We start from the raw sequence: 26,981 nt of genomic DNA, 5'->3' as shown, positions 1-26,981 counted from the left end.
TGCCAAGCAGAACGGGGGTGACATGGCCGGTACACATGGTCCCGTTCAAAAGAGACCAAGTGCGGAATGAATTGCCTTTTTATGGCCACCTCCGACACTGCCACCGCCACCACCGAATGAGGTTTTGCCTTTGGCTGGTTCTTTGTGCCAAATGCTTCTCTTTATACATTTGATTTGTCCTTTTGAGCCCATTGCAAAGTTCATCAATTATTTCCAAGCTCCTAGATTAACGATTTTTTAATTTACGAAATGTTATCTTTCAAGTATTAAAGAGGGAGCAATAGTGAATGAATGATGGAATGTTTGACAAAATTCTCTTTCAATCAGTGTGCTGAGAGATTTAATAATTTAAATGTTTTTGTTTAATTTCATGATTTTACAATTAACAAAAATAATAATAATAATTACAGCCCACCGTGTGGGCTGACGGTCATCTCTTGAGGTTATCGTTCAGACCTCTGCTGATTTGGGGCAGCCCCCTGGGTGGACCCCGATCGGAAATGGAAAAAATTGAAGCCCGGCCGATTGTGCGGGTCACTGTCTTGTATTCATTTGTCGAGTTTCAGAACAATCAGGCAGGTGATGATGGAGGAGGAGCAAAACTAGCTAAAGGTTAGCAGATGGACGGACAGATTGACATCACAACCCATTTCATAAGATCACTAGTGGGGCACCCGTGGGAAACCGATGGTAATAAACGTATGTGACATTTGGACATCTTGAGTTAGATGCTGCACATTGTTTTCCAAAATGGTTACTGCCAATTCATCAGATCCAGAAATGATGTTATCTACATATTTTATTTACTTCACATAATATGTGACCCCTCACTCCTCTCCAACCCCTCCTCACTCCTCTCCAACCCCTCCTCACTCCTCTCCAACCCCTCCTCAACTCCTCTCCAACCCCTTCTCACTCCTCTCCAACCCCTTCTCACTCCTCTTCAACCCCTTCTCACTCCTCTCCAACCCCTTCTCACTCCTCTCCAACTCCTCCTCAACTCCTCTCCAACTCCTCCTCAACTCCTCTCCAACCCCTTCTCACTCCTCTCCAACCCCTCCTCAACTCCTCTCCAACCCTTCCTCAACTCCTCTCCAACCCCTTCTCACTCCTCTCCAACCCATCCTCAACTCCTCTCCAACCTCTTCTCACTCCTCTCCAACTCCTTCTCAGTCCTCTCCAACTCCTTCTCACTCCTCTCCAACCCCTTCTCACTCCTCTCCAACCCCTTCTCACTCCTCTCCAACTCCTCCTCAACTCTTCTCCAACCCCTCATCAACTCCTCTCCAACCCCTCCTCAACTCCTCTCCAACCCCTCCTCAACTCCTCTCCAACCCCTCCTCAACTCCTCTCCAATCCCTCACTCTCCTCTCCAATCCCTTACTCCTCTCCAACCCATCACTGCGCACACTGCACAGGGGAGACGAGGAAAGGATCACATACAGGGTAGTGTGTGTGTGTGTGTGTGTGTGTGTGTGTGTGTGTGTGTGTGTGTGTGTGTGTGTGTGTGTGTGTGTGTGTGTGTGTGTGTGTGTCCCCCTTTGTGTGTGTGTGTGTCCCCCTTTGTGTGTGTGTCCCATGTGTGTATGTGTATGTGTATGTGTCCCCCTTTGTGTGTGTGTCGTGTGTGTGTGTGTGTGTGTGTGTGTGTGTGTGTGTGTGTGTGTGTGTGTGTGTGTGTGTGTGTGTGTCACCATGTGTGTGGGTATGTCCCTTCGTGTGCGCATGTTTCTCTCGCTGGTTGTTATCTCCATATGTGGGTTTTAGGAGTGGGAGGAAGTTCTCCCAGAACTCAAAATGTCCACCTCCTTTTTCGATAAAGAATCATTATTCATGAACCAGATTGTGAAACTTCATTCTCCTAGTTTTGTTCCAAGGTCTCTTTTTAGAATCCTCACTGAACCTCTGACAGTCTCTACTTGTACCCTCGTTTGTAGTGATATTCCTTGGAATGATTTTTAATTTGTAGTGATATTCCTTGGAATGATTTTTAATTTGTAGTGATATTCCCTGGAATGATTTTTTATTTGTAGTGATATTCTCTGGAATGATTTTTTATTTGTAGTGATATTCCCTGGAATGATTTTTAATTTGTCGTGATATTCCCTGGAATGATTTTTTATTTGTAGTGATATTCTCTGGAATGATTTTTTAATTTGTAGTGATATTCCCTGGAATGATTTTTTATTTGTAGTGATATTCTCTGGAATGATTTTTTAATTTGTTGTGATATTCCCTGGAATGATTTTTTATTTGTAGTGATATTCCCTGGAATGATTTTTTAATTTGTTGTGATATTCCCTGGAATGATTTTTTATTTGTAGTGATATTCTCTGGAATGATTTTTTATTTGTAGTGATATTCCCTGGAATTATTTTTAATTTGTCGTGATATTCCCTGGAATGATTTTTTATTTGTAGTGATATTCTCTGGAATGATTTTTTATTTTGTTGTGACATTCCCTGGAATGATTTTTAATTTGTAGTGATATTCCCTGGAATGATTTTTAATTTGTAGTGATATTCCACAGAATGATTTTTTATATGTAGTGATATTCCCCAGCATGATTTTTAATTTGTAGTGATATTCACCGGCATGAGTTTTAATTTGTAGTGATATTCCCTGGAATGATTTTTTATTTGTAGTGATATTCTCTGGAATGATTTTTTATTTTGTTGTGATATTCCCTGGAATGATTTTTAATTTGTAGTGATATTCCCTGGAATGATTTTTAATTTGTAGTGATATTCCCTGGAATGATTTTTAATTTGTAGTGATATTCCCTGGAATGATTTTTAATTTGTAGTGATATTCCCTGGAATGATTTTTAATTTGTAGTGATATTCTCTGGAATGATTTTTTATTTTGTAGTGATATTCCCTGGAATGATTTTTAATTTGTCGTGATATTCCCTGGAATGATTTTTAATTTGTAGTGATATTCCCTGGAATGATTTTTAATTTGTAGTGATATTCTCTGGAATGATTTTTTATTTTGTAGTGATATTCCCTGGAATGATTTTTTATTTTGTAGTGATATTCCCTGGAATGATTTTTAATTTGTAGTGATATTCCCTGGAATGATTTTTAATTTGTAGTGATATTCCCTGGAATGATTTTTAATTTGTAGTGATATTCCCTGGAATGATTTTTAATTTGTAGTGATATTCCCAGGCATGATTTTTAATTTGTAGTGATATTCCCTGGAATGATTTTTAATTTGTAGTGATATTCCCAGGCATGATTTTTTATTTGTAGTGATATTCCCTGGAATGATTTTTTATTTGTAGTGATATTCTCTGGAATGATTTTTAATTTGTAGTGATATTCCCTGGAATGATTTTTAATTTGTAGTGATATTCCCTGGAATGATTTTTAATTTGTAGTGATATTCTCTGGAATGATTTTTTATTTTGTAGTGATATTCTCTGGAATGATTTTTTATTTGTAGTGATATTCCCTGGAATGATTTTTAATTTGTAGTGATATTCCCTGGAATGATTTTTAATTTGTAGTGATATTCTCTGGAATGATTTTTAATTTGTAGTGATATTCCCTGGAATGATTTTTTATTTGTAGTGATATTCCCTGGAATGATTTTTAATTTGTTGTGATATTCCCTGGAATGATTTTTAATTTGTAGTGATATTCCCTGGAATGATTTTTAATTTGTAGTGATATTCCCAGGCATGATTTTTAATTTGTAGTGATATTCCCAGGCATGATTTTTAATTTGTAGTGATATTCCACGGCATGATTTTTAATTTGTAGTGATATTTGCGGGCATGAGTTTTAATTTGTAGTGATATTCCCAGGCATGATTTTTAATTTGTAGTGATATTCCCTGGAATGATTTTTAATTTGTAGTGATATTCCCAGGCATGATTTTTAATTTGTAGTGATATTCCCAGGCATGATTTTTAATTTGTAGTGATATTCCCAGGCATGATTTTTAATTTGTAGTGATATTCCCAGGCATGATTTTTAATTTGTAGTGATATTCCCAGGCATGATTTTTAATTTGTAGTGATATTCCACGGCATGATTTTTAATTTGTAGTGATATTTGCGGGCATGAGTTTTAATTTGTAGTGATATTCCCAGGCATGATTTTTAATTTGTAGTGATATTCCCCAGCATGATTTTTAATTTGTAGGGATATTCACCGGCATGATTTTTAATTTGTAGTGATATTCCCCAGAATGATTTTTTATTTGTAGTGATATTCCCCGGCATCATTTTTAATTTGTAGTGATATTCCCAGGCATGATTTTTAATTTGTAGCAATATTCCCTGGCATGATTTTTAATTTGTAGTGATATTCCCCGGGATTATTTTTAATTTGTAGTGATATTCCCCGGCATGATTTTTAATTTGTAGTGATATTCCCCGGCATGATTTTTTATTTGTAGTGATATTCCCTGGAATGATTTTTTTATTTGTAGTGATATTACCAGGTTTTTTATTTGTAGTGATATTCCCTGGAATGATTTTTTTATTTGTAGTGATATTACCAGGTTTTTTATTTGTAGTGATATTCCCAGGCATGATTTTTAATTTGTAGTGATATTCCCTGGCATGATTTTTTATTTGTAGTGATATTCCCTGGAATGATTTTTTTATTTGTAGTGATATTACCAGGTTTTTTATTTGTAGTGATATTCCCAGGCATGATTTTTAATTTGTAGTGATATTCCCTGGAATGATTTTTTATTTGTAGTGATATTCCCTGGAATGATTTTTTTATTTGTAGTGATATTACCAGGTTTTTTATTTGTAGTGATATTCCCAGGCATGATTTTTAATTTGTAGTGATATTCCCAGGCATGATTTTTAATTTGTAGTGATATTCCCCGGCATGATTTTTAATTTGTAGTGATATTCACTGGCATGATTTTTAATTTGTAGTGATATTCCCAGGCATGATTTTTAATTTGTAGTGGTATTAACCGGCATGATTTTTAATTTGTAGTGATATTCCCTGGAATGATTTTTTATTTGTAGTGATATTCCCAGGCATGATTTTTAATTTGTAGTGATATTCACTGGCATGATTTTTAATTTGTAGTGATATTCCCCGGCATGATTTTTAATTTGTAGTGATATTCCCCGGCATGATTTTTTATTTGTAGTGATATTCCCAGGCATGATTTTTTATTTGTAGTGATATTCCTGGCATGATTTTTTATTTGTAGTGATATTCCCAGGCATGATTTTTTATTTGTAGTGATATTCCTGGCATGATTTTTTATTTGTAGTGATATTCCCAGGCATGATTTTTAATTTGTAGTGATATTCCCCGGCATGATTTTTTATTTGTAGTGATATTCCCAGGCATGATTTTTTATTTGTAGTGATATTCCTGGCATGATTTTTTATTTGTAGTGATATTCCCAGGCATGATTTTTAATTTGTAGTGATATTCCCCGGCATGATTTTTAATTTGTAGTGATATTCCCCAGCATGATTTTTTATTTGTAGTGATATTCCCAGGCATGATTTTTTATTTGTAGTGATATTCCTGGCATGATTTTATTATTTGTAGTGATATTCCCAGGCATGATTTGTTTATTTGTAGTGATATTCCCAGGCATGATTTTTTATTTGTAGTGATATTCCCCAGCATGATATTAATTTGTAGTGATATTCCCCGGCATGATTTTTAATTTGTGGTGATATTCCCCCGCATGATTTTTAATTTGTAGTGATATTCCCCAGGCATGATCATTAATTTGTAGTGATATTCCCAGACATGATTTTAAATTTGTAGTGATATTCCCCAGAATGATTTTTCATTTGTGGTGATATTCCCAGGCATGATTTTTTTTATTTGTGGTGATATTCCCCAGAATGATTTTTAATTTGAGGTGATATTGCCAGTCATCATTTTTTATTTGTAGTGATATTCCCCAGAATGATTTTTCATTTGTAGGGATATTCCCAGGCATGATTTTTTATTTGTAGTGATATTCCCCGGCATGGTTTTTAATTTGTCGTGATATTCCCAGGCATGATTTTTAATTTGTTGTGATATTCCCTGGAATGATTTTTAATTTGTAGTGATATTCCCAGGCATGATTTTTTATTGGTAGTGATATTCCACGGCATGATTTTTAATTTGTCGTGATATTCCCAGGCATGATTTTTAATTTGTAGTGATATTCCCTGGAATGATTTTTAATTTGTCGTGATATTCCCAGGCATGATTTTTAATTTGTAGTGATATTCCCAGGCATGATTTTTTATTTGTAGTGATATTCCCAGGCATGATTTTTAATTTGTCGTGATATTCCCAGGCATGATTTTTAATTTGTAGTGATATTCCCCGGCATGATTTTTAATTTGTCGTGATATTCCCAGGCATGATTTTTAATTTGTAGTGATATTCCCCAGAATGATTTTTCATTTGTAGTGATATTCCCAGGCATGATTTTTTATTTGTAGTGATATTCCCAATCATGATTTTTAATTTGTCTTGATAATCCCAGGCATGATTTTTTATTTGTAGTGATATTCCCCAGAATGATTTTTAATTTGTAGTGATATTCCCTGGCATGTTTTTTAATTTGTAGTGATATTCCCTGGCATGATTTTTTAATTGTAGTGATATTCCCTGGAATGATTTTTTAATTTGTAGTGATATTCCCCGGCATGATTATTAATTTGTCGTGATATTCCAGGCATGATTTTTAATTTGTAGTGATATTCCCAGGCATGATTTTTTATTTCAATTGGTATTCCCAGGCATGATTTTTAATTTGTAGTGATGTTCCCCAGAATGATTTTAAATTTGTAGTGATATTCCCAGGCATGATTTTTAATTTGTGGTGATATTCCCCCGCATGATTTTTTCTTTGTAGTGATATTCCGCGGCATGATTTTTAATTTGTAGTGATATTCCCAGGCATGATTTTTAATTTGTCGTGATATTCCCAGGCATGATTTTTAATTTGCTGTGATATTCCCAGGCATGATTTTTAATTTGTAGTAATATTCCCAGGCATGATTTTTAATTTGTAGTGATATTCCCAGGCATGATTTTTAATTTGTTGTGATATTCCCAGGCATGATTTTTAATTTGTAGTGATATTCCCCGGCATGATTTTTAATTTGAAGTGATATTCCCAGGCATGATTTTTAATTTGTCGTGATATTCCCCGGCATGATTTTTAATTTGTAGTGATATTCCCCGGGATTATTTTTTATTTGTAGTGATATTCCCCTGCATGATTTTTAATTTGTAGTGATATTCCCAGGCTTTTTAATTTGTAGTGATATTCCCAGGCATGATTTTTAATTTGAAGTGATATTCCCAGGCATGATTTTTAATTTGTCGTGATATTCCCCGGCATGATTTTTAATTTGTAGTGATATTCCCCGGGATTATTTTTTATTTGTAGTGATATTCCCAGGCTTTTTAATTTGTAGTGATATTCCCAGGCATGATTTTTAATTTGTAGTGATATTCCCAGGCATGATTTTTTATTTGTAGTGATATTCGCCGGCATGATTTTTAATTTGTAGTGATATTCCCCGGCATGATTTTTAATTTGTAGTAATATTCCCTGGAATGATTTTTAATTTGTAGTGATATTCACAGGCATGATTTTTAATTTGTAGTGATATTCCCCGGCATGATTTTTAATTTGTAGTGATATTCGCCGGCATGATTTTTAATTTGTAGTGATATTCCCAGGCATGATTTTTAATTTGTAGTAATATTCCCTGGAATGATTTTTAATTTGTAGTGATATTCCCAGGCATGATTTTTAAATTGTAGTGATATTCCCAGGCATGATTTTTAATTTGTAGTGATATTCCCAGACATGATTTTTAATTTGTAGTGATATTTGCCGGCATGATTTTTAATTTGTAGTGATTGACGAAGTGGACGAAGGTGATGGCAAGTGGTAAAGCATGTGGTGAGGTGGAAAGAACTGGGAAGTGGCCCTGTGCTGTGTGTAGGAAGGGTGTCGGAGTGAACTCCATTCAGTGTACAATGTGCGCTGAGTGGGTTCATCAAAAATGTAGTGGTCTGAGAGGGTCATTAACCAGTGTGGCAGCTACATTCAAATGTAAGGTGTGCACAGAGGGAGCTGCAGATGGAGGAAATGTTGAGTTGGATCTTGGAGACGGCGTGAAGCTGGAAGGTGTGAAAACATTTTGCTACCTCGGAGACATGCTGAATGGAGAAGGTGGATCGGACTCGGCAACGGTTGCTCGAGTGAGATGTGCATGGAAGAAGTTTCGGGAATTGAGTGGCGTGCTGATGATGAGGGGAGTGTCGTTGAAGCTGAAGGGAAAGGTGTATGCTGCATGTGTGAGAAGTGTTATGATTTATGGGAGCGAGACATGGGTAATGAACGTAGAGCAGCAACGAAGGTTGGAAAGGATGGAAATGCGAATGGTTCGACGGATGTGCGGAGTATCGTTGAGAGAGAGGAAGACAAATGATGAATTGCGAAAGATGATGGGAATAGAGCCTGTGATTGATGCTGTGAAGAGGAACAGGTTGAGATGGTTTGGTCATGTGTTGAGGAAGGATGAAAGTGACTGGTTGAGAAGAGTGATGGAAATGAATGTTGAAGGAAGTAGAAGACGGGGAAGACCGAGAAAGACTTGGCTAAAGATGGTGGAAGAAGAAATGCGGGCAAGGGGGTTAACAAGGAGAGATGCAGAAAATAGGGCAAAATGGAGAAGATTGTCATGGGGACCGCAAGGCTAACCCCCGCTCTAGCAGGGAAAATGGCCTTTAAAATGCATGTTGTTGTTGTTGTTGTATTCCCAGGCATGATTTTTAATTTGTCCTGATATTCCCAGGCATGATTTTTAATTTGTAGTGATATTTCCAGGCATGATTTTTAATTTGTCCTGATATTCCCAGGCATGATTTTTAATTTCTAGTAATATTCCCTGGAATGATTTTTAATTTCTAGAGATATTCCCAGGCATGATTTTTTATTTGTAGTGATATTCCCAGGCATGATTTTTAATTTGTCCTGATATTCCCAGGCATGATTTTTAATTTCTAGTAATATTCCCTGGAATGATTTTTAATTTGTAGTGATATTCCCAGGCATGATTTTTAATTTGTAGTGATATTCCCAGGCATGATTTTTTATTTGTAGTGATATTCGCCGGCATGATTTTTAATTTGTAGTGATATTCCCAGGCATGATTTTTAATTTGTAGTAATATTCCCTGGAATGATTTTTAATTTGTAGTGATATTCCCAGGCATGATTTTTAATTTGTAGTGATATTCCCAGGCATGCTTTTTAATTTGTAGTGATATTCCCAGGCATGATTTTTAATTTGTAGTGATATTCCCAGGCATGATTTTTAATTTGTAGTGATATTCCCAGGCATGCTTTTTAATTTGTAGTGATATTCCCAGGCATGATTTTTAATTTGTAGTGATATTCCCAGGCATGATTTTTAATTTGTAGTGATATTTGCGGGCATGATTTTTTATTTGTAGTGATATTCCCAGGCATGATTTTTAATTTGTCCTGATATTCCCAGGCATGATTTTCTATTTGTAGTGATATTCCCAGGCATGATTTTTAATTTGTCCTGATATTCCCAGGCATGATTTTTAATTTGTCGTGATATTCCCAGGCATGATTTTTTATTTGTAGTGATATTCCCCAGAATGATTTTTAATTTGTAGTAATATTCCCCAGCATGATTTTTAATTTGTAGTGATATTCCCCAGCATGATATTAATTTGTAGGGATATTCACCGGCATGATTTTTAATTTGTAGTGATATTCCCAGGCATGATTTTTAATTTGTAGTGATATTCCCAGGCATGATTTTTTATTTGTAGTGATATTCGCCGGCATGATTTTTAATTTGTAGTGATATTCCCAGGCATGATTTTTAATTTGTAGTAATATTCCCAGGCATGATTTTTAATTTGTAGTAATAATCCCTGGGATTATTTTTAATTTGTAGTGATATTCCCCTGCATGATTTTTAATTTGTAGTGATATTCCCCGGGATTATTTTTTATTTGTCGTGATATTCCCCGGGATTATTTTTAATTTGTAGTGATATTCCCCGGGATTATTTTTTATTTGTCGTGATATTCCCCTGCATGATTTTTAATTTGTAGTGATATTCCCCGGGATTATTTTTTATTTGTCGTGATATTCCCCTGCATGATTTTTTATTTGTAGTGATATTCGCCGGCATGATTTTTAATTTGTAGTGATATTCCCAGGCATGATTTTTAATTTGTAGTAATATTCCCAGGCATGATTTTTAATTTGTAGTAATAATCCCTGGGATTATTTTTAATTTGTAGTGATATTCCCCGGGATTATTTTTTATTTGTCGTGATATTCCCCGGGATTATTTTTAATTTGTAGTGATATTCCCCGGGATTATTTTTAATTTGTAGTGATATTCCCCTGCATGATTTTTAATTTGTAGTGATATTCCCAGGCTTTTTAATTTGTAGTGATATTCCAGGCATGATTTTTAATTTGTAGTGATATTCCCAGGCATGATTTTTAATTTCAATTGGTATTCCCAGGCATGATTTTTAATTTGTAGTGATGTTCCCCAGAATGATTTTAAATTTGTAGTGATATTCCCTGGCATTATTTTTAATTTGTGGTGATATTCCCCCGCATGATTTTTTCTTTGTAGTGATATTCCCAGGCATGATTTTTAATTTGTAGTGATATTCCCTGGCATGATTTTTAATTTGTGGTGGTATTCCCCCACATGGTTTTTTCTTTCTAGTGATATTCCCAGGCATGATTTTTAATTTGAAGTGATATTCCCAGGCATGATTTTTAATTTGTCGTGATATTCCCCGGCATGATTTTTAATTTGTAGTGATATTCCCCGGGATTATTTTTTATTTGTAGTGATATTCCCAGGCATTATTTTTAATTTGTAGTGATATTCCCAGGCATGATTTTTAATTTGTAGTGATATTCCCAGGCATGATTTTTAAATTGTAGTTATATTCCCCGGCATGATTTTTAATTTGTAGTGATATTCGCCGGCATGATTTTTAATTTGTAGTGATATTCCCAGGCATGATTTTTAATTTGTAGTAATATTCCCTGGAATGATTTTTAATTTGTAGTGATATTCCCAGGCATGATTTTTAATTTGTAGTAATATTCCCTGGAATGATTTTTAGTTTCTAGTGATATTCCCAGGCATGATTTTTAATTTGTAGTGATATTCCCAGGCATGATTTTTAATTTGTATTGATATTCCCAGGCATGATTTTTAATTTGTAGTGATATTCCCAGGCATGATTTTTAATTTGTAGTGATATTCCCTGGAATGATTTTTAAATTGTAGTGATATTCCCAGGCATGATTTTTAATTGTAGTGATATTCTCAGGCATGATTTTTAATTTGTAGTGATATTCCCCGGGATTATTTTTTATTTGTCGTGATATTCCCCGGGATTATTTTTAATTTGTAGTGATATTCCCCTGCATGATTTTTAATTTGTAGTGATATTCCCCGGGATTATTTTTTATTTGTCGTGATATTCCCCGGGATTATTTTTAATTTGTAGTGATATTCCCCGGGATTATTTTTTATTTGTCGTGATATTCCCCTGCATGATTTTTAATTTGTAGTGATATTCCCAGGCTTTTTAATTTGTAGTGATATTCCCAGGCATGATTTTTAATTTCAATTGGTATTCCCAGGCATGATTTTTAATTTGTAGTGATGTTCCCCAGAATGATTTTAAATTTGTAGTGATATTCCCTGGCATTATTTTTAATTTGTGGTGATATTCCCCCACATGATTTTTTCTTTCTAGTGATATTCCCAGGCATGATTTTTAATTTGAAGTGATATTCCCAGGCATGATTTTTAATTTGTCGTGATATTCCCCGGCATGATTTTTAATTTGTAGTGATATTCCCCGGGATTATTTTTTATTTGTAGTGATATTCCCAGGCATTATTTTTAATTTGTAGTGATATTCCCAGGCATGATTTTTAATTTGTAGTGATATTCCCAGGCATGATTTTTAAATTGTAGTTATATTCCCCGGCATGATTTTTAATTTGTAGTGATATTCGCCGGCATGATTTTTAATTTGTAGTGATATTCCCAGGCATGATTTTTAATTTGTAGTAATATTCCCTGGAATGATTTTTAATTTGTAGTGATATTCCCAGGCATGATTTTTAATTTGTAGTAATATTCCCTGGAATGATTTTTAGTTTCTAGTGATATTCCCAGGCATGATTTTTAATTTGTAGTGATATTCCCAGGCATGATTTTTAATTTGTAGTGATATTCCCCGGCATGATTTTTAATTTGTGGTGATATTCCCAGGCATGATTTTTAATTTGTAGTGATATTCCCTGGAATGATTTTTAAATTGTAGTGATATTCCCAGGCATGATTTTTAATTGTAGTGATATTCTCAGGCATGATTTTTAATTTGTAGTGATATTCCCAGGCATGATTTTTAATTTGTAGTGATATTCCCCGGCATGATTTTTAATTTGTAGTGATATTCCGAGGCGTGATTTTTAATTTGTAGTGATATTCCCAGGCGTGATTTTTAATTTGTAGTGATATTCCCAGGCATGATTTTTAATTTGTAGTGATATTCCCAGGCGTGATTTTTAATTTGTAGTGATATTCCCAGGCATGATTTTTAATTTGTAGTGATATTCCCAGGCATGATTTTTAATTTGTAGTGATATTCCCAGGCATGATTTTTATTTGTAGTGATATTCCCCGGCATGATTTTTTATTTGTAGTGATATTCCCCGGCATGATTTTTAAATTGTAGTGATATTCCCAGGCATGATTTTTAATTTGTAGTGATATTCCCAGGCATGATTTTTAATTTGTAGTGATATTCCACGGCATGATTTTTAATTTGTAGTGATATTCCCAGGCGTGATTTTTAATTTGTAGTGATATTCCCAGGCATGATTTTTAATTTGTAGTGATATTCCCCGGCATGATTTTTAATTTGTAGTGATATTCCCAGGCGTGATTTTTAATTTGTAGTGATATTCCCAGGCGTGATTTTTAATTTGTAGTGATATTCCACGGCATGAGTTTTAATTTGTAGTGATATTCCCAGGCATGATTTTTAATTTGTAGTGATATTCCCAGGCGTGATTTTTAATTTGTAGTGATATTCCACGGCATGAGTTTTAATTTGTAGTGATATTCCCAGGCATGATTTTTAATTTGTAGTGATATTCCACGGCATGAGTTTTAATTTGTAGTGATATTCCACGGCATGATTTTTAATTTGTAGTGATATTCCCAGGCATGATTTTTAATTTGTAGTGATATTCCCAGGCATGATTTTTAATTTGTCGTGATATTCCCAGGCATGATTTTTAATTTGTCGTGATATTCCCCGGCATGATTTTTAAGTACTCAGGTAGGGTTTTCTTGATCATCCCAGTTGTTCCGACTATCACTGGTACAATTTCAGCTTTCTTCAATTTCCATTTCCTCTTGACCTCATTTTTCAGCTCCTGGTATTTGAGCATTTTCTTGGTTTCTGAAGCATTTAGTCCAGTCATTGGGAACCGAAACCTCAATCGACAGTGCCGTCTTTTCCTTTTTGTGTTTGAGCAATATGTCCGGACTTAATGCTCCGCCAGCAATGTCCACACTTGATGGGACCATCGCATCTTGCATGAGCACTAGGTGTTCATTTTCAACGATCGATTTGGTTTTCTGTTTATATGATTGTTCTGTGACCATAATGTTGAAATGTTTACAGATGTGCCAGTGGATTACTCTACAGACGCTGTCATGTCTTTCTGTGTACAACTGTTCTAACATTAGTTTTTTACATCCCGAAAGGATGTGACTGGTACTTTCTGTTTATACTCCACAAAACCTGCATTTGTCCGATTGGCTCAATTCCACCATTTTCTTAAAGCCATTAGTGTCGTGTCCTTGGTCTTGGGAATTTATAATGACTCGTTCTCCATCCCAATTAAGTTGACCTCTTGTTTGGCATTCCAATGAGCCTTTTCTCACCAATCCCTGTTCTGTCGAGCTCTTTTTTGAATCTTCCTGCTCTTTTGTCATTCTCCTATTTGTCAGAGTATATCTGCTGATGTTTCTTTTTGTAGTTTTCCTTTTTCTTATTTGTGATCAATGGGGCTGTATTTGTTTCTGTTTCGTTTCCCTTTGTAGTATCTTGCACTTGCACCTGTTTTTGGAAGTTTATTGGTAAATGGATCAAGGATACCTTTTCTGATTTGTTGTTTTCTTACTCGTGTACAAATATCATACGATAGTCTGTTGAGCTGTTCACATACTCCGCTAGTCCTACACATGCTGTTCTATGCATTTGGTTAAGCTCCATCATATCGCCTCCTCCTTCTCGTCTCGGTAAATAAAACCTCGGAATGCATTGGTTTTTGAAGAATAGCTTGTGGATAGTTAGAAGTTTGTGTGGGTGTTTGTGTTTGTGTGTTTGTGTGTGTGTGTTTGTGTGTGTGTGTGTGTTTGTGTGTGTTTGTGTGTGTGTTTGTGTGTGTGTGTGTGTGTGTGTGTGTGTGTGTGTGTTTGTGTGTGTGTGTGTGTTTGTGTGTTTGTGTGTTTGTGTGTGTGTGTGTGTTTGTGTGTGTGTGTGTGTGTGTGTGTGTGTTTGTGTGTGTGTGTGTTTGTGTGTGTGTGTGGGTGTTTGTGTTTGTGTGTGTGTGTTTGTGTGTTTGTGTGTTTGTGTGTGTGTTTTTGCGTGTGTGTGTGTGTGTGTTTGTGTGTGTGTGTGTGTTTGTGTGTGTCTGTATGTGTGTGCATGTATGTGTGTGCATGTATGTGTGTGCATGTATGTGTGTGTGTGCATGTATGTGTGTGTGTTTGTGTGTGTTAATGACACTGATGGTAGGTGATTTTTATTACTTCGTATAACCATGCATGCACTTTGTTAATATTTTCCTCGCCAAGCCGAGCACAATTGAGGTGGGTAATACATACAGGGTTGTTGTGCGAGAGGAAGCAAGAGTGATTGGGGGGTGGGGTGAAGGGGAGGGTGGGAGGGTAGAGTAGAGTGGAGTGGAGGGGAGAGGGAAGGGGGTGGGTTGGAGTCGAGTGGAGAGTAGAGGCCTCAAATCAATACAGAGAGCTATATGTCCGAGTTATAATGGAATTGTACCTGGAAAGGATAAACTTTATTAGTTCCACATAAAGTCAAGGCTGATGGGACAGTGAGGAACAGAATACTGTTCATCAGAAATATGTGTGGTGGAGTGGTTTTGGTGCGTGGAGGGAAGTTTGTGGGGTTTGTGGATGTGTGAGAGGGGTTTATGGGGTGGGGCAGTTTGGGTGAAAGGGGGTTTGTGAAGGGGTCCTCAGGCATTGCACCATTTATTTAATTTGTACACCTACAGTACCTTCAGCAAGTATTCACACCCCATGACTTTTTCACAATGGTTTTTTTTTTTGAAATTTTTACAGAAAGATTAAAAATGAAACACAGAAATATCTGATTTACAAAAGCCTTTTTGCAAACTCCAGGTGTGCTGTCATGTGCCTTTTTCTCAGGAATGGCTTCCGTCTGGCCACTCTCCCATAAAACCTAGATTTGTGAAGTGCTGCAGAGACCGTTGTCCTTACGGCAGGTTCTCCCATCTCAGCCAAGAAGCTCTGTATTTCTGTCAAAGTGGTCTTTGGATTATTGGTCACCTCATGTCCAATCAATTGAACTGGCCACAGGTGGAGTCCACTCAAGTTGTAGAGACATCTCTGGGATACAACAACAACAACAACAACAGGCATTTTTAGGCCATTTTCCCTGCTAGAGCGGGGGTTAGCCTTGTGGTCCCCATGACAATCTTCTCCATTTTGCCCTATTTTCTGCATCTCTCCTTGTTAACCCCATTGCCCGCATTTCTTCTTCCACCATCTTTGGCCAAGTCTTTCTCGGTCTTCCCCGTCTTCTACTTCCTTCTACATTCATTTCCATCACTCTTCTCAACCAGTCACTTTCATCCTTCCTCAATACATGACCAAACCATCTCAACCTGTTCCTCTTCACAGCATCAATCACAGGCTCTATTCCCATCATCTTTCGCAATTCATCATTTGTCTTCCTCTCTCTCAACGATACTCCGCACATCCACCGAACCATTCGCATTTCCACCCTTTCCAGCCTTCGTTGCTGCTCTACGTTCATTACCCATGTCTCGCTCCCATAAATCATAACACTTCTCACACATGCAGCATACACCTTTCCCTTCAGCTTCAACGACACTCCCCTCCCCGTCAGCACGCCACTCAGTTCCCGAGACATCTCAAGGATGATCAAAGGAAATTGGAGACATTTCAGAGCTCAATTTGGAGTGCCATAGCAAGGGGTTGAATACTTATTGACTCAAGACATTTCAGAATTTCATTTTTAATTATTTTGTAAACATTTATAAAATATTTATATTCCACTTTGACATTATGTGGGATATTATGTGCAGATTAGTGACAAAAATCTCGATTTAATCCATTTTAAATTCAGGCTGCAACACAACAAAATGTGAAAAAGGCAAGGGGGTGTGAATACTTTCTGTAGGCGCTGTAGTATTTATTTTTCCCTTATGGGAGATTCTTGTTCACATGAAGACTATATTTGAGGTTTTGTTAAAAGGACGTCTGGAGACGGAAATGCTGGGAGCTTTATTTTAATTGAAGTTCACCATGTGCGAGTACGGTGTGTGCCATCCAGTCATGCATGTTGCCCTCGTCTTGATGTTTAATTTTTGGGATTCCTTGTATTCCACAAACATCCCTGTCGAGCATGGCACAGTCAGCTGAACTCCTTGCGATGCGTTAATTATTTATACTAGGGCATGCCCGTACTATATATATATCTAAAATTATATCCCCCCCCTCTATTTACATGAAATGGTTTGGTCCAAAGCGAACGGCTTGCGAGTACGGTGACAACCCCCCCCCTCTATTTACATGAAATGGTTTGGTCCAAAGCGAACGGCTTGCGAGTACGGTGACAATCCCCCCCCTCTATTTACATGAAATGGTTTGGTCCAAAGCGAACGGCTTGCGAGTACGGTGACAATCCCCCCCCCTCTATTTACATGAAATGGTTTGGTCCAAAGCGAACGGCTTGCGAGTACGGTGACAATCCCCCCCCTCTATTTACATGAAATGGTTTGGTCCAAAGCGAACGGCTTGCGAGTACGGTGACAATCCCCCCCCTCTATTTACATGAAATGGTTTGGTCCAAAGCGAACGGCTTGCGAGTACGGTGACAATCCCCCCCCCCCCCTCTATTTACATGAAATGGTTTGGTCCAAAGCGAACGGCTTGCGAGTACGGTGACAATCCCCCCCCTCTATTTACATGAAATGGTTTGGTCCAAAGCGAACGGCTTGCGGAGTTTGGTAAAGAAATCGCCATAGCGTGCACAAATGCGCAGGAAAGCGAAAGAATCGCAAATTAGTTTTAATTAGTTTTAAAACATAGTTTAACGCCAACATAGCGGCAACATAGTTTGCCAACGTGAAATAAATGAATACGCTCTCAAATGTGCCGTCCGAGGCAGAGTCTGTTCGGCACGTTCGGCACACGTGATAGCTCGCTGCTCTCTGATTGGTTGAATCGTTTTTTGGACATAGCTCGCTAACTACTTGTCCGATTAATATGAAACCTTGAAAAGGCACATCCTCGGGTCCCCAGCAATATACCTGGCAAGTTTAAAGTATATCGGACCCGTGGTTGTCGAGAAACAGCGGTCACAGACATACAGACATACAGACATACATACAGAGATTAGTGGAATTATAGATAGATTATCCGTGTTTCCCATGAAAACCCTTTTGGTACGTATTGCTGGTGCTGGTGCGTGAGCGGTTATAACCCGATGTTAGTGCATGAGTGGTTATAACCTGATGTTGATGCGTGAGTGGTTATAACCCGATGTTGGTGCGTGAATGGTTATAACCCGATGTTGGTGTGTGAGGGGTTATAACCCGATGTGGTGCGTGAGGGGTTATAACCCGATGTTGGTGCATGAGTGGTTATATCCCGATTTCGTGTGTGAGGGGTTATAACCCGATGTTGGTGCATGAGTGGTTATAACCCGATGTTGGTGCGTGAATGGTTGTAACCCAATGTGGTGTGTGAGGGGTTATAACCCGATGTTGGTGCGTGAATGGTTATGACCCGATGTTGGTGTGTGAGGGGTTATAACCCGATGTGGTGCGTGAGGGGTTATAACCCGATGTTGATGCGTGAGTGGTTATAACCCGATTTTGGTGCGTGAATGGTTATAACCCGATGTTGGTGTGTGAGTGGTTATAACCCGATGTTGATGTGTGAGTGGTTATAACCCGATGTTGATGCGTGAGTGGTTATAACCCGATGTTGGTGCGTGAATGGTTATAACCCGATGTTGGTGTGTGAGTGGTTATAACCCGATGTTGGTGTGTGAATGGTTATAACCCGATGTTGGTGTGTGAGGGGTTATAACCCGATGTGGTGCGTGAGGGGTTATAACCCGATGTTGATGCGTGAGTGGTTATAACCCGATGTTGGTGCGTGAATGGTTATAACCCGATGTTGGTGTGTGAGTGGTTATAACCCGATGTTGATGTGTGAGTGGTTATAACCCGATGTTGGTGTGTGAGTGGTTATAACCCGATGTTGGTGCGTGAATGGTTATAACCCGATGTTGGTGTGTGAGTGGTTATAACCCGATGTTGATGTGTGAGTGGTTATAACCCGATGTTGGTGTGTGAGTGGTTATAACCCGATGTTGGTGTGTGAGTGGTTATAACCCGATGTTGGTGTGTGAGTGGTTATAACCCGGTGTGGTGCGAGAGTGATTATAATCCTTTGTTTGTGTGTGAGTGGTTTTCACCCGATGTTGGTGCGTGAATGGTTATAACCCGATGTTGGTGCGTGAATGGTTATAACCCGATGTTGGTGCGTGAGTGGTTATAATCCTTTGTTGGTGTGTGAGTGGTTTTCACCCGATGTTGGTGCGTGAATGGTTATAACCCGATGTTGGTGCGTGAATGGTTATAACCCGATGTTGGTGCGTGAATGGTTATAACCCGATGTTGGTGCGTGAGTGGTTATAATCCTTTGTTGGTGTGTGAGTGGTTATAACCCGATGTTGGTGCGTGAGTGGTTATAACCCGATGTTGGTGTGTGAGTGGTTTTCACCCGATGTTGGTGCGTGAGTGGTTATAACCCGATGTTGGTGTGTGAGTGGTTTTCACCCGATGTTGGTGCGTGAGTGGTTATAACCCGATGTTGATGCGTGAGTGGTTATAACCCGATGTTGGTGCGTGAATGGTTATAACCCGATGTTGGTGCGTGAGTGGTTATAACCCGATGTTGGTGTGTGAGTGGTTTTCACCCGATGTTGGTGCGTGAATGGTTATAACCCGATGTTGGTGCGTGAGTGGTTATAACCCGATGTTGGTGCGTGAGTGGTTATAATCCTTTGTTGGTGTGTGAATGGTTATAACCCGATGTTGGTGTGTGAGTGGTTATAACCCGGTGTGGTGCGAGAGTGATTATAACCCGATGTTGGTGCGTGAATGGTTATAAACCTTTGTTGGTGTGTGAGTGGTTATAACCCGATGTTAATGTGTGAATGGTTGTAACCCCGTGCTGTTGTGTGAGTGGTTATAACCCGATGTTGGTGCGTGAATGGTTATAACCCCGTGCTGTTGTGTGAGTGGTTATAACCCGATGTTGGTGCGTGAATGGTTATAACCCCGTGCTGTTGTGTGAGTGGTTATAACCCGATGTTGGTGCGTGAGTGGTTATAAACCTTTGTTGGTGTTTGAGTGGTTATAACCCGATGTTGGTGCATGAATGGTTATAACCCGGTGTAGTGCAAGAATGGTTATAACTCTTCATTGCACGGTTTATACGCACGGACATCTTTTGCCACATTGACAAATGATCCATCGGTTCATCTTCCAAGTGTACATCATGGACCCCAAAGCAGAGGCTCATTGAGTAAAGACCGGTTCCATGTTTAGAACTTGAGCCTCCATTTTGATCAAATGTATGTGGTTCGATGTGAGATAACATAAACTCGTGTTGACATTTTACCAAAATGACTTGTTTTGTCTGATTTGTTGTAAATTCATTTTTTTCTATTTGTTCCTTACATTGATGTGTTCAATCCCTGGTGTTGGGCTAGCGGCTAGGGTGCCGGCTTAGGATCCTAGGATCCTGGGTTCGAATCCCGGTCGATCGCTGAATTAACGCCAGGGGGGTTGACTCAGCCTGTCATCCTTCCGAGGTCGGCTAATTGAGTACCAGTTCACTGGTAATTCCCTGTTTGTCGTTGAAGGCGGCAAAAAGGGTTGGCGTCAGGAAGGGCATCCGGCCGTAAAACATTGCTTCAAAAAGGGGACCAAAAAACAACAACAACCACGGTCCCCAAAAAGGCCAACCCCCGCTTTGCGGGGAAAAATGGCCTCTAAACGGTGGTTTTTTTATTTTTATTGATGTGTTCACAGTACTCTTCTTGTTTTGAAGCTCTTTCTCCATGTCTGTCTTCTCCCATCCCTTATTGGTACCAAAGTGAATTTTTTTGATGATATTAAATGGCTCTTTGTTCTGTCCTGGTTACGTCCAGTCTTCGGCCATTGGTATAAAATGGCACAAACACACCATGTGTTCATGATCTCCTCTGATCTCCACACCATGTGGCACAGAAATCCCTGGGATTAGGGAGGAATTGTCTTTCATCTTTCACTGCACAGATTCTCAGTTACAGATCCTTGTGTTCCTCAATGTTTTTTTTAAAGATTAGCTGAATTGATTAATTTGTTATTGCCAGTGCATTGTCGGAATGATTTTCTGTATAATAACGATTTTTGATGAATTTGTGTGTTCGGGCCTCTTTATTCACTCCTTGTCCGTGTGACGTCATTGTACAAATTCATTTGTAACACGAATGGCCCTGTCCATGATCCTTTGAGATGACGGGGTTCTCACCTCGTCACTTGCACGAGCGCTCCATCCCAATGCCGTGTAGGATTACGTTTATTAACACTGATTAGACTTCTCCGAACATTTGACTCATGATCTCCTTACCTCGGTGACTCAGGGTTCATGACCCTTTATTTTTTCTCCCTACCCTGGTAGATGCCAGAACAGTTTGAGCAGTCGGCGGTTCTTTGCCAGCTGCGTTACTCCGGCATGCTGGAGATGGTGAAGATTCGACAGGCCGGCTTTCCCGTCCGCCGGCTCTTCCAGGACTTCTACGACAGGTGTATAATAAGTACATAACTTTACAAGAACCGCTGGTTTTCTATCGGACAATCCTCTGCTCCTGGTACATTAAGGTCCCACCTACATGGCGATACAGTGCAGGGTTAATGCCCCTCCTTTTGTCATGGATCATGACATTGGTCACAGTGATCGGAATATTTAGCTAATGGAGTGTGGATGAAATGAATGGACGAGTGAATGACAAACTGTGGATGACACGTGGCCTCTTTCTCGACCTAGATACTATCCACTTGCCAGGAAGCTCCCTTTGCCTGATGACCTCAGAGGGAAGTGTGCTTCTCTGCTGAAGGTCTACGACTCCGATGGCATGGACTGGCAGCTCGGCAAGAACAAGGTCTCTTTGAACAATTCAATATGTCAGTTACTCCGCTCCCGCTGACAATGAGCATGCTTGTTATTACGTTGGCGATTGAGGAATGTGCTTGTTTTAATGAATATCTCTGTTGGCAACTTGTTCTTGTAGGTACAAGCTAAACTTGTACTACGTAACCAACCGCAAAGCGGTAACACCTGAATGCACAGGTGGTCTTCGCTGCATTCCTCTGACGGTGCAGTACTGTCTCCTTTATACGGATTTTTGGGGTCGATATGATCGTTTTTCCAAAATGTTCTGTTAACTCCAACATCACAGAAACACGTTGCTAAGAGTTTTCATTTGGTTGGTTTTGAGGTCAGAGGTCGACCACATTCTCTGTTGCAGCTGTAGCTGTAAAAAGTAATGGTTGTTGCATTACTGCAGGCCTTCTCTTTGAGAACCGAACGCTCTTCCAACGCCGTAGATACACACATATTGTCGAGCTGTCTGGGTAACTTTGGTCTCGGTAGGTGTGCCCACACATCATGACTTTGGTCGGTGACTCTGTCAAGTCACAGGTGACAGGTTATGGCAGGGCGTTTCATCTTGGCCAGTGTATCGGCATACGATGGCCTACTGTTGCAAAAAGCACCGTGGGATGCTGAACACCCGCCAGCAAAATTGAGCAGACAGGATGTGACGAAAAAAATGATGGGTGACGGTTTGTTGTCGCCTCAAGAATCAAACCCAAAGTAGATAACTCATCGACGAGTACAGTACACCACCTCTGCCAACCCTGTCGGGCCACATTATCTGATTTTGCCTCCGATTAGAGGACATTTGCCAAAATGTGATGTCTAGTTTCGGTCCTGGTGGTGCTCACAAGATAAGTTTGTGCCATAAATCTTGATGTGGATGGTTTAACGACATGGGTGCCAGAGAAATGCCAGTTCTTTGTAAATAGTTACCATTATCTAAACATGCGCACATACGGCAGGATTAAACAGCTTGGGCTACGCCATCAGTTCTCCCACCAAATGCCACAATCCATGCATTTGTCTAAACACAAACACTTAAAGTCCTTGTCTCCAAGGGCCTGTACTGCTACATGTTCATTTCAAATATTATTTCAACAATATGTTCAATATAGAACGATGCAGCACATTCGGAAAGGGAAGTCCAGCCTGTAATGCTGCATCTCTTATCATCGTTATTAGGCCTCCAAGCTGGCAGGCAGGAAGCTTATTGTTCTTGTTAGTGTGGTGGAAAATATAAGTGAGGACACCGGGTGTTCGAACAAGGACACGTCAATTTGGATGCCTTAGAATTTACTTCCCGCAGGTTGTTGTTCATGTGCCATACGACAGGATGAAATCCCCATGAGCAAAAGACAAACGATACAGTGGGTCAATCATAGCATTTGTCATATTACATGTATCAACCATACGATGTACATCATTTCTCAAGCGATTTACATCCATTCCATCCTTCCATGGTCTCGGCTACTTCACAGCAGTTCTGCAGTTTTTGAAGATTTCATTCCGTCACTTCATTGTACCTGTATCTCACTCAGGATGCTACAACAGGCCCAAGCATGGTGGTCATATAATGTCAGACGGACACACTGTTTTTGGAAGTATGTATCCACCCGATAAGTGAACATTTCAATGAAAGTACCAAATCATTTACTAGAAATTTAATAATAGAACAATTCGATTAAAGTTATAAAACTTCCATCCCCCCAACACCAAATAAACAGGGATTTTGCGGTAGTACAGATGTCCGGATGTAAGTTCACCTCATTCACAAGACAATGATTGCAGCTGTAATTTTTTTCTAGGTATTTAGCACATACTGTTTTGGTATTTAGCATCACTACAAAAATTGTATCTTCATTAAAACAATAGTTCTGAGGACATTGCTTTAGGCACAGCGTACTTTTACATCTGCGTTGATTGCAAAATAACCACAAACTTACACTTAACAGGCGGTTGTACAGCTCGAACCAGTGTTCTGAACTAATGAGCAAGTGTTACACCATCGGGTGTCATCATAGAGTCAGTACTCAAGGTGAGCAGCCGAAACAACGTCTGGATAACAAATCAAGGGCCTGCCCAGAAGAGCGGTTGGACACTCGAAGTCAGAATAACTGTTTCTTCAATGCAGTTCGACCATCACTACGAACGATCAAAACAAGAAGACGTCATGCGGAGCATGATACTTGCAAAATCCCCCCTCCCCCAAAAGTTTCCATTGATACAGCAAATTGTCCATTTCATGAAGATTAAAATTTACGATCTTGATCAAAGCTCGGGTCAACAGGATGAAAAGTGACAATTTTTCAGATGAAAAATGATGATTTTAGTAGTTTGACCTTTGACCTTTTGACCTCAAAAAATAGTTGGTTTCCCAATTCTGTGAGGCAATACACAAATGCTGTTCTATTTTCAAGTCAATCGGATGAAAATTGATGGGTTTTCAGATGAAAATTAATGATTTTGGAAGTTTGACCCAGAGTTGACCTTTGACCTTTTCACCTAAAAAAATAGTTGCTTTTCCTATTTAGTGACACAATTTGCAAATGCTGTTCAATTTCCAAGTCGATCAGATGAAAATTGACGGTTTTTCAGATGAAAATTTATGATTTTGGAGGTTTGACCTTGAGTTGACCTTTGACCTTTTGACCTCAAAAATAGCATGTATCCCAATTTAGTGACTATATGCAGATGCTGTTCAATTTTCAAGCCAATCGGTTGAAAATTGACGGCTTTTCAGATGAAAATTGATGATTTTTAAAAGTTGACCTTGAGTTGACCTTTGACCTTTTGACCTCAAAAATACTTCATTTCCCAATTTAGTGACACAATATACAAATGCTATTCAATTTTCAAGTCAATCGGATTTAAAATGGCGATTTTAGAAATTTGACCTCCAGATGACCTTTGACCTTTGACCTCAAAATCAACAGGCTTCTCAAATGGGACGATCTATACAAATTGGTGAAGTTTCGTGATGATCGGTTTTGAATTGTGACCTGTAGGCCGGTGACAAACAGACAGACAAATGAAAAATCGGTCAGAGACCGAGGACTTGCCGGCTTGTACTTATCATCCATTTTGGACAAATATGGCGGCCGAAGCACGTGACCGATGACGTCATCATTATTTGTTTTCTAAACTAATTTATTCCTCAATGATGCTCAAGAAATTGCATCTTGATCGGATGAAGTTTTGTACTTGTCGAATTATGACGTCATAATGGAGGCACCAACGACCTCATCATTAACATATTTTATTCCCCATGGAGAGTTCTTTACAATGAGCCATGTCTCAATTTTTTCTATTCAGCACTTTTGGAGATAGAGGTGCTAAGTTTTTCGGTTTTTCCAAGATGGCGGCCGAACCACGTGACCGTTGACGTCACCATTAACATATTTTATTCCCCATGGAGAGTTCTTTACAATGAGTCATGTCTCAATTTTTTCTATTCAGCACTTTCGGAGATAAGGAGGTGCTACGTTTTTCGGGTTTTCCAAGATGGCGGCCGAACCACGTGACTGATGACGTCATCAATTGGGCGCCGCCACTAATGCCTGCCTTCACGCACCGCTAGAACCACGTGTTAATCAATGATGATACACAAAACACGTCACACACAGCTAGAACCACGTGTTAATCAATGATGATACACAAAACACGTCACACACAGCTAGAACCACGTGTTAATAAATGATGATACACAGAACACGTCACACACAGCTAGAACCATGTGTTAATCGATGATGATACACAAAACACGTCACACACAGCTAGAACCACGTGTTAATCAATGATGATACACAAAACACGTCGCACACAGCGAGAAGCACGTGTTAATCAATGACTATACACAAAGCACGTCACACACAGCTGCAACCACATGTTAATCAATGACGATACACAAAACACGTCACACACAGCTAGAACCACGTGTTAATGACGATACACAAAACATGTCACACACAGCTAGAACCACATGTTAATGACGATACACAAAACACGTCGCACGCAGCTAGAACCACGTGTTAATGACGATACACAAAACACGTCACATACAGCTAGAACCACGTGTTAATGACGATAAACAAAACACGTCACACACAGCTAGAACCACGTGTTAATTACGATACACAAAACACGTCACACACAGCTAGAAGCACGTGTTAATGACGATACACAAAACACATCACACACAGCAAGAAGCAGGTGTTAATGACGATACACAAAACATGTCACACACAGCAAGAAGCACGTGCTAATGACGATACGCAAAACACGTCATGTACAGCATGAATGACGTGTTAATCAATGATGATACACAAACACGTCACACACAGCTCGAACCACGTGTTAATGACGATACACAAAACATGTCACACACAGCAAGAAGTGCGTGCTAATGACGATACATAAAACATGTCACACACAGCTAGAACAAACGTGTTAATCAATGATGATACACAAACACGTCACACACAGCGAGAACCACGTGTTAATGACGATACACAAAACACGTCCCACACAGCTAGAACCATGTGTTAATCAATGATGATACACAAAACACGTCACACACAGCTAGAACCACGTGTTATTCAATGATGATACACAAAACACGTCACACACACCGAGAACCATGTGTTAATGACGATACACAAAACACGTCACACACAGCTAGAACCACGTGTTAATGGTGATACACAAAACACGTCACGCACAGCAGGAACCACATGTTAATGATGATACACAACACACGTCACACAGCTAGAACCACGTGTTAATGACGATACACAAAACACGTCACACACAGCTAGAACCACATGTTAATGACGATACATAAAACACGTCACACAGCTAGAACCACATGTTAATGACGATACACAAAACACGTCACACAGCTAGAACCACATGTTTATGACGATACTGTTACGGATTCGTCACTTCTGTTGTTGTGGTTCTCATACACTGTAAACATTTTTGGTTGCATGTACTACTATTGTTGTCATTTAAGTGAAATAGAGATTACTATTTTCAAAAGGTAAAAAAAGTTAATGTTTTAAAAGAAACCGGAACCGGACGAAGACGAAGAGGAAGAAGAGGAAAGGGAGGCGGAGCGAGTGAGTCGGACAAGAAGCCGAGCTGCTTCGTGGTCTTGAGGAAACGTTGGCGAACGAGGGTCACGAGTGAACTTCGGGTTTCCCGGGAAAGGGATTCCTGCGACAGAGATGTTATCGCTGTGACAGATCAACCTGCGTGTCAGGTTTTGCAGTTGATTCCGAAGAGAATCGTTGTTTGAGGGCTGTTGCGCCTCGAGAAGAGGCCCGTTGGCCGTTTTTGTCCTGCGCCTGATTTCGCATCACTCTGGGCTCTTTGCCTCGCTTCAACCATTTCACCGCATC

At 39.0% G+C, this 26,981-nt stretch overlaps 1 protein-coding gene across 5 annotated transcripts in view; it reads left to right on the top strand.

Moving 5' to 3' along the window:
- Positions 1 to 26,981, top strand: part of LOC137433757 (unconventional myosin-X) — a 401,142-nt gene that overhangs the window by 282,535 nt on the left and 91,626 nt on the right. For all 5 annotated transcript variants that reach the window (XM_068126040.2, XM_068126039.2, XM_068126037.2 and 2 more), the window contains 2 exons: positions 21,106 to 21,230; positions 21,472 to 21,586. In XM_068126040.2, coding sequence (XP_067982141.2) covers positions 21,106 to 21,230; positions 21,472 to 21,586 — 240 coding nt within the window. The remainder of the gene's footprint in view (positions 1 to 21,105; positions 21,231 to 21,471; positions 21,587 to 26,981) is intronic.

The sequence above is a fragment of the Myxine glutinosa genome, chromosome 10, assembly GCF_964187855.1.
Source record: "Myxine glutinosa chromosome 10, kmMyxGlut1.1, whole genome shotgun sequence".
Lineage (NCBI taxonomy): Eukaryota > Metazoa > Chordata > Myxini > Myxiniformes > Myxinidae > Myxine > Myxine glutinosa.
This window is presented reverse-complemented; position numbering and strand designations above follow the sequence as displayed.